General features: G+C 51.5%; 1 protein-coding gene across 1 annotated transcript in view; it reads left to right on the top strand.

The window, feature by feature from the left end:
- Positions 1-8,938, top strand: part of Ndst1 (N-deacetylase/N-sulfotransferase (heparan glucosaminyl) 1) — a 45,441-nt gene that overhangs the window by 10,030 nt on the left and 26,473 nt on the right. Inside the window, exons 2-3 of the mRNA XM_013025556.1 lie at positions 2,877-3,775; positions 8,262-8,756. Of these exons, the coding sequence (XP_012881010.1) occupies positions 3,263-3,775; positions 8,262-8,756 (1,008 nt within the window). The 5' untranslated portion in view covers positions 2,877-3,262. The remainder of the gene's footprint in view (positions 1-2,876; positions 3,776-8,261; positions 8,757-8,938) is intronic.

Below are 8,938 nucleotides of genomic sequence, written 5' to 3'. Positions count from 1 at the left end.
CTTTCTTTCTTTCTTTCTTTCTTTCTTTCTTTCTTTCTTTCTTTCTTTCTTTCTTTCTTTCTTTCTTTCTTTCTTTCTTTCTCTCTTTCTTTCTCTCTTTCTTTCTCTCTTTCTTTCTCTCTTTCTTTCTTTTTTTGGTCAGTCATGGGGCTTGAACTCTTGGCCTGGGCGCTGTCCCTCAGCTCTTCAGCTCAAGGCTAGTGCTTTACCATTTGAGCCACAGCGCCACTTCCAGTTTTCTGAGTTGTTTATTGGAGATAAGAGTCTCATGGTCTTTCCTGCCCGGGGCTGGCTTTGAACCGCGATCCTCAGATCTCAGCCTCCTGAGTAGCTAGGATTACAGGTGTGAGCCACCAGTGCCCAGCTGCCTGCTTTCTTTGCCTTTTTTTCTTTTGTCGGTCGTGGGGCTTGAACTCTGGGTCTGGTCTCTGTCCCTCAGCTCTTCAGCTCAAGGTGAGTGCTCTACCATTTGAGCCACGGCACCACTTCTGGCTTTTTCTGTTTATGTGGTACTGAGGAATCGAACCCAGGGCCTCATGCATGTGAGGCAAACACTCTACCACTGAGCCACCTTCCCAGCCCCTGCCTGCTTTCTTGAGAGGTGCCTCTGCTTTCCCAGGGTGGCACATTAGTGAGACTGTAGTGTAGAGTCTCAGAGGAAGAGCCTCCAACCCCCACTAACAGGCAGGAAGCCCAGAGAGGGATAGGGCATGCTCCATGCCACACAGAATGTCACAACACAGGTGGGACAAAATCTGCTCTTAAACCTTAAAACAGCAGAAAATGAAAGTCACCCTGAGACAATCAGTGTTATTATTTTTTTTAATTTAGTACTAGTTTCTAACCTACACATAATGTTTTACCAAATGTTTATCAGACATTTGACCACACATGCAGACTGTTTTATAACTTTTCCCACTTCAACAATGTGTTAAGTGTTCTTTATACTGTGATGTCTGTCTAGAATTCCACCATTGCATTACAGCTTCTAAAGGCCCCCCCCCCCCCGATTGCTGGGCATTTGCAGTTGTAATTTGTATTCGTGTGGGGAAATCTTCACACACTTGCAGTTACCACTTCTAGGATAAATCCCCAAAAGCATGACTGCTGGTCTCTGGGATGTGGTGCCCATGCTGAGCACATTATAACAATCTCAAAGACTCCACCCCAAGGCCATGCCCTGCCTGGCTGGCTACCTCAGCTCCCACCTCAGCCCTGGCTCTGATGCCTCCATTTGGGCATTTGGCTCTGGGGCCAGCCCTCAGCAGCTGGGTCTGTGGCTGTGGCTGGTGGGAATCCACATTGATTGCTGGGAGATTTCTCCCTGTGTCTTTGACTCTTATTTAGGGGACTGGAAGGCTGTGTCTGGGGCTGCTCTGGGGAAAGAGCCCTTGTTTATGTGTATATGTGGTTAGTATGTATGTGTGGTTTTTATGTATGTGTGTATGTGTGGTTTGTGTGTATGTGTGTTTTTTGTGGCCCTTGTTTGTGTGTATATGTGTTTGTGTGTATGTGTGGTTTTTGTTTTTTTGTTTTTGTTTTTTGCCGATCCTGGGGCTTGAACTATGGGCCTGGGTACTGTCCCTGAGTTCCTTTTGCTCAAGGCTAGCACTGTACCACTTGAGCCACAGTGTGGCTCAAGGCCCCTTGTATGTGAGTCACTGTGAGCTCTTTCTGGTCATGGCGGGGCCTGATAGTCCTCAGGCTGAGGGTGAAACTGCAGCTTAGTCTGGCTACTGAGTGGACACAGGCCAGGTGTGCTGTCCCTTGGCAGTCTGGGGTACTCAGGCAGAGGTTCTGGTCACCCAGTGTCCAGGCTGCCATGTGTACCTGCATGCATGTGCCCAAGGAACGCAATGCATGGGTTGCATTTGGAGTAGTTGGTGATGGCTGCAGTTTCTGAGAATTTCTTGTGCTGATCCCTTAGACACATTTACTTGATCAGCCTTGATCCCAACCATGGAGGAGGGGTGGTAACCTTCGGATGGAGCTCATGGATGTACAGTGACACACTTGGACTTTCTCCCACAGCCCTGAGGTTAAGCCCTGCTGTGGCTGCTTCTGTTGGAGATTCAGACTTTTCATCTGTTGGATGGGGTGGATGGGTCATCCAGAGAGAAAAACTTGGAGGGAAAGGGGAAGAGTAGAAGAGGGGAAGGAAAGATGGAGAAGGAGAGGGGAGAGAAGGGCAGAGGAGAGGAGAAGGAAAAGCAGAAGAGGGAGGGGGCAATGTGGTTTTTGGTTCAGATTTAGAATTCTGCCTCTTACTCATAGGTGTTAGAATTGTTTAGTGTTTCACTTTGTCCTTCTTGTTTCTGGATTTTTTCTTTTTTTTTCTCCTTTATTCATTTTTGTTGGTCATGGGGCTTGAACTCTAGGCCTGGGTGCTATCCGTCAGCTCTTCAGCTCAAGGCTAGTGCTCTACCACTTGAGCCACCACACCACTTCCAGTTTTTTGAGTGGTTTATTGGAGATAAGAGTTTCACAGTCTTTCTTGCTCAGGCTGGCTCTGAACTGTGATCCTCAGATCTCAGCCACCTGAATAGCTAGGTTTACAGGTGTGAGCCACCAGCGCCCGGCTTCTGGCAAATAACAGCTATGTATTTACATGTCATATATTAAGTGCTGCTTTAAGTGTTTTTTTTGTACGTTGTTGGACTTAACCTTCCAACCTGCTGTGAGACAAGTTCTATTTATTGTCTGCATCATTTCACGCAGGGGAAACGAGACTTGGGCATTAAAAAGCTTGGTTGCCTCAAGTCATGTCAGTGGACCTAGCAGTAGTGCTTGAACATGCATTCACCTAGTCAGGACTTGGGTCTGTAATCAGTAGGCCCCTTTGTGCCCCCATTCTGACTCTCCTGTTTTCTCCACAGCCTTAAGCAACCCTGTGGGCCCCACTGGGTGAGCGGCATGTGGCACCCCCAGGCCTGCCCAGCGAACTTTGGCCTGGTGTCCAGCACCCTCAGGAGGCCCTGACACCCTGGGGCACTTTTGCTCTGTGCAGGACCACGTGGGGGTTTGCCATGGTGACATAAAGGGGCACAGAGGAAGGAAGGAGCGAGACCAGCCTGCGGACTGTGCCCCTGGCTGGGAGAAAGGGCCAGGGGCTCCAGCCCTCCACTCTGCTGCCCACTGAGGACCTCTCTTCCTAAGGCTCTGTGAATTTCTTGGTTGGTGGATTACTCTTGTGTCTCCTGTGTGGGGCCTTGGGGTGACCAGGCAGGCTGGGCCTCCAGTGGCCGAGGCCTTTAGGACCAGAATGCCTGCTGTGGCATGCCTCCGGAGGCTCTGTCGACACCTGTCCCCACAGGCTGTCTTTTTCCTGCTGTTCATCTTCTGCCTGTTCAGCGTCTTCATCTCAGCCTACTACCTGTATGGCTGGAAGCGGGGCCTCGAGCCCTCGGCTGATGCCCTGGAGTCTGACTGTGGGGACCCACCGCCTGTGGCCCCCAGCCGCCTGCTGCCACTCAAGCCCATACAGGCCATCACCCCTTCCCGCACGGACCCACTGGTGCTGGTGTTTGTGGAGAGCCTGTACTCACAGCTGGGTCAGGAGGTGGTGGCCATCCTGGAGTCTAGCCGCTTCAAGTACCGCACAGAGATTGCGCCTGGCAAGGGAGACATGCCCACACTCACTGACAAGGGCCGCGGCCGCTTTGCCCTCATCATCTACGAGAACATCCTCAAGTACGTCAACTTGGATGCCTGGAACCGGGAGCTGCTGGACAAGTACTGTGTGGCCTATGGCGTGGGCATCATCGGCTTCTTCAAGGTATGCAGGAACAGGGTTCCTGGGCGACCCTGAGCCCCATCCCCACACCTGCTAGCCGAGTGCCTGGCTTTGCTCATCTGGGAAATTGGCACATTCGAGCACTTACCTCCTAGGCCCTTCATGAAGGCTCAGTAGGTGAGTGCCTGGTGCCTAGTGAGTGCTGTACAAGGATCAGGGCTTTACTGCCTGTCATACCTGGGGTGCAGCACACAACGCACACTGTTTGGAGGAGGTTGTGCAAGGTGAGTCAGGGCATGCCCTACTAGGGCCCTGAAACCCGCCATGGCAGTCTTCCCAGAGGAAGGGCGTGCATTTTACAGACAAGCAATCAAAGGCTTTAGGGTTCAGTTACTTATCTGAGCTTATAGGTGGGATCACCAGGCTACAGTAGGGTGTGGTGTTTTTGCACCTCCCACACCACAGCCATTTTGCATTGGGAGAAAGGAGGCAGAATTGTAGAGTGCAGGCAGGGAGTTACTCTGAGTTCTGTGGACTCTGAGAACCATCCCTGGGATTGAGGTCCTTGTAGAAAGGGAGTCATGAGAAGCTCTCCTTTGGGAGGCAAAGGCAAGAGCTGTGAATGGTGGGGGATCCTGAGGCTGTGGTCATATGATATGAGAGGGGACATGAGCTGGGACTGACTCTGGTTGGGTGCTTTGGGCATACTTGCTCCATCATTTGGCATATATTTTTTGAGCACTTATAATGCTCTGAGCCTTGTGGTATAGGAACTGGAGCATCATGAGAGTGGGATGGGTGATGGGCACAGAATAGTTAAATCATAGAGTGTGACAGGTGGTGATCCATGCAAAAGGAAGCAGACCAAGGGACTGGCAAAGAGGTGTAGGTGAAGGAGGCTCACATTACTTTTGTTTTGTTTTGTTTTTTGGGTCTGGTCGTGGGCCTGAACTCTGGGCCTGGGTGCTGTCCCTCAGCTCTTCAGCTCAAGGCTAGCGCTCTACCACTTGAGCCACAGCGCCACTTCCGGCTTTTTTTCTTTTTGTTTATGTGGTGCTGAGGAATCAAACCCAGGGCCTCAAGCATGCAAGGCAAGCGCTTTACCACTGAGCCACCTTCCCAGCCCTCACATTACTCTTGATAGCCAGGGATAAGGTGATAAGGTGGCTTAAAGGAGTGGCCTAGCTCAGTGCAGGTCTGGAATTTTTCTGTTCAAATGGGAGCCCCCTGGTGGTCAAGGTGCATCTCCACTCTTTCTGCAAGGTGGGCATCAGGTCAAATACTTCAGGGCATTGTGAAAACAGCTGCTTGAAACTCCAGACCGTGGGTTCAATATTAGAAGCAGATTGCCTCAGCCTTACAACTCTAGGTACCCTAGATCTAAATACACTATGGCAGAGGTTGGGTGGCAAAGACTGAGGATGTGGTAGACCCCAGTGTTGCTTTTTGTGTGTTAATAGTGTTAAGTTTCTGCAGTTGCCTATGATGTAGGTGCTTTATTTTCAGGTCGGGACCTGCAGCTAAAAAATGAAATGGCTTTACCAGAGTGACATAGCTTGTAAGCCAAGATTTGCCTACCAAGCTTGTTGCTTCTGATCTGACCACAGGAGACTATAAGAGAGATCTGTTCAGTGGAGGAGCTGAGGCCCAGAATGGGGATGTGGGTTTCCCAGGACACCCAGCCAGTTAACGATTATGTCTCCCATTCCTGGCGCAGGCTTCCTTCTTCTGCTGGAGTGGCCCCTTTGGAAGAGTCAGTGTCTCTTGTGTGGGTCCTCTGCACCGAGTAGTGAGAGGGATTCCCAGTCCAGGCTGAGGCCTGCTGTAGGGCTGGCCTTTGTGGTGCCCAGGCTCCCCTTTCCTTTCCTGGCTGGCATCTTTTATTGTAGACTGGGTAGCTGTCAGCAGCTTGGCGTTTCTCTTCCTTGGTGTATGAGCTGCCAGCACCTGGCAGTCAGCCGGGGTCAGGACAATGAAATGTGATCCTTCAGCTCTCACAGTCCAGTGTCTTCCCAGGCCTGACGTGGCGCAGACACACACACACACACACACACACGTGCGCGCGCACATACACACAGGCAGGCCATACACACACACATACACACAAACACACATACACACATCCAGGCAGGCCTCACACACACCAGGCAGGCCCCACCCTGATTTGAGGTGGTAAGGAGCCTGGAGCTGGGGTACAGCACCTCTGAGGTGGGGCTAAGCCCAGTGTTGAAACAGATGGAAGGAGTTGCTGCCTGGCCTTTAGAGAATTCAGTTTTTCTTCTTAGTACAGTTCACAAGGTCAGACCTTCTGCAGCCTTTGTAGAGATAAGAAGAGAGGCCATCTGTGGAGGGGACTAGCAAAACACTTTGTTCTGGGCTGGTACAGCTCTGTCCTGTCTTAACTGAGACCCCACCCCCTCTCACTACCAGCTATCTGCCATAAAACCCTGGACACAACCCTACCTTGCTCTCTAAACCCATTGTACCCATGCCCTCTGTCCACTTTTACTTTACCCCATCCACTTAACTTACTCTGCACATGGCACTGCACAGATCCGTCCAAGATGCAAATGGTAACCTGCCATCCCTGCCTGAGCACTTTCACCCTTCAGGTTTGGATCCTGCTGGCCTTCCTGCCTCATCTCTTTACCTTCTTGGTCTCTCTGCTGGCCTCTTGGTCTTCCTGCTCTTCCTTTTCTTACCTTAGGCCTTTTGCACTTACTGTTCTTAGACTTGACTCCTGCCTGTACCTCAGCAGATTACTCATCCTTCAAGTGTTCGTTCAAAGTCCCCTTTTTCTAGGAGCCTCCAGATCCAGCGGACTACCAGGCACCTGCATAGCTACAGCTGCAAACCTCTCTGCTATCATGTGCACTATGGACTTTGCTGTTTATTCCTGTGGCTCTAGTGGATATTTCCCCCCCTTGCTCAGTGTTTACGGTTCATGAGGGCAGAGGTCATGTCTGTTTTTCTCAATGTGTACACTGCACTTAATACTATAAACACTGCTTCCTCACTGTATCTCGTTCCATACTCAGACAGCACAAAACACATGAAGGATTGTGGAATGAACAAACGAAACTGTAATAAACAGTGGTCATGTGCCAGGTACAAGCAGCTGTCTGTTCCCCTTTTCTTTCTTTCTTTCTTTTTTTTAAAGCACATATTTATCCCACTGGAGCTCAGGGAGCCAGAGCAGGGAAGCGGGTAGCCCTTGTCCTCAGGGAGAGAGACCGTGAATAGATAGGCAGTAGCTGTGATGAGAACCACTGTAGTTGAGGTTTCCATGTGGTCCCCAGGCAGAGTCACAGTGGGATGCATGAAGATTTGAGTTTGTGCGCCCCTCCTTTACCTGTCTGTAGAGGAGAAGGCAAATGCATTGGGCTTGGAAGGCTGAGGTGCTTTTCAGCACAGGAAGAATGGAACTGTCATAGGAACAAGGACCAGTTGTACCTTACTCAGAGTCAGGTGGCTAGGAGGGTGTGAAGAAGCAGGAGCTCAAGGCTATTAGGAGGAGATGATGGGAAGCTGGAGGTCTATAGAAACGCGCAGGGACCTAGGCAGCTACAGGCCATGGAGGGAGTCAGAGACCAGCCTCATGACCACCAGGAGGGATGGGTGGACATGGGAGCCACACCTGTGAGGGGGCAAGGGGACCTGGGGGGAGGGTGCTGTGGGAAGAGCAGGTGCTCTTTTACCCCAGAGGTCATGTCTTCTTTGGTCTTCTACATTGGCATTAATCTCAGATTCTTCCTGAAGAAGGGGCTGCGTGACCAAAGCATGTTCAGAAACTCTTGGTTGCTGAGCCTGGCTCCAGACAGTGGGTCACTGTGTATGTAGAGCAGCTTCTGCTCCAAGCCTCAGTTTCCTCTCCTGTGCCAAGGTGGATGTGAACACTGAGTGTGTTCAGCACCTTGTCAGTGCCAACATCCATCCTCCTCCCTCCATTCTAAGGTAGGCGCTATTACTAGCCATACATTTTTTTTTTTTTTTTTTTTGCTGGTCGTGAGGCTTAAACTCAGGGCCTGGGCACTGTCCCTGAGACTCTCTGTGCTCAAGACTTGCACTCTACTAGAGCCACAGCACCCACTTCCACCTTCTTCTGTTTATGTGGTATTGAAGAATCAAACCCAGGGCTTTGTGAATGCTAGGCAAGCACTCTACTGAGCCACATCCCCATCCACTAGCCATACTTCATGGCAGAGGAGACTGACGCTGGAGAGGGGATACAGCCTGCCTGAGGCCAGGATGCCTGGTAGTCTCTACTACCGATGTGTCACCTGCTAGACTTTGCTGTGTGTGACTTAGCTGCTCTGGGCCCCACCTCATCACCTGTGGAATGTGGTTGACAGCCTGGCATTGCAGGGCTACTGGGAGGTTGGGCAGCACCGCTGTGTGCAGGCTGTCTTTGAGTTGAACACCTTCGCTATGGCGGGGATGGGGGAATGGGCTGGGCTGTGGTCAGCTCTGCTGGCACAGAGTTCTGGACCTGACAGCTGTATTCCCTTCCTCCCCACCCTGGCTGCAGGCCAACGAGAACAGCCTGCTGAGTGCACAGCTCAAAGGCTTCCCCCTCTTCCTGCACTCCAACCTGGGCCTGAAGGACTGCAGCATCAACCCCAAGTCCCCGCTGCTGTACGTGACGCGGCCCAGCGAGGTGGAGAAGGGTGTGTTGCCTGGAGAGGACTGGACTGTGTTCCAGTCAAACCACTCTACGTACGAACCGGTGTTGCTGGCCAAGACGCGCTCCTCGGAGTCCATCCCCCACCTGGGTGCTGACGCCAACCTGCACGCCGCGCTGCACGCCACTGTGGTCCAGGACCTGGGCCTCCATGATGGCATCCAGCGGGTGCTGTTTGGCAACAACCTCAATTTCTGGCTGCACAAGCTAGTCTTCGTGGATGCTGTGGCCTTCCTCACAGGCAAGCGCCTGTCGCTGCCTTTGGACCGCTACATCCTGGTGGACATCGATGATATCTTTGTGGGCAAAGAGGGCACTCGCATGAAGGTGGAGGATGTGAAGGTAAGATTTCACATCTTCACCGTGATGCTCCCTGGTCTGCCCGGCCCCTGTGCTACTTGTTGGTGAAGCCCCGTTGCCAGGCACAGTGGATTAAGCCTGAACTGCTGGCTGCTTGGGAAGTGGGAATTTGTGGTTCCAGCCTGGGCAAAATGAAAAGTTGACATGATTCTTTTTTTTTTTTT

Source organism: Dipodomys ordii, unplaced genomic scaffold (assembly GCF_000151885.1).
Source record: "Dipodomys ordii isolate 6190 unplaced genomic scaffold, Dord_2.0 Scaffold85, whole genome shotgun sequence".
Taxonomy (NCBI): Eukaryota; Metazoa; Chordata; class Mammalia; order Rodentia; family Heteromyidae; genus Dipodomys; species Dipodomys ordii.
Note: the sequence above shows the minus strand (reverse complement) of the source record. Positions and strands in the feature narration are given on the sequence as shown.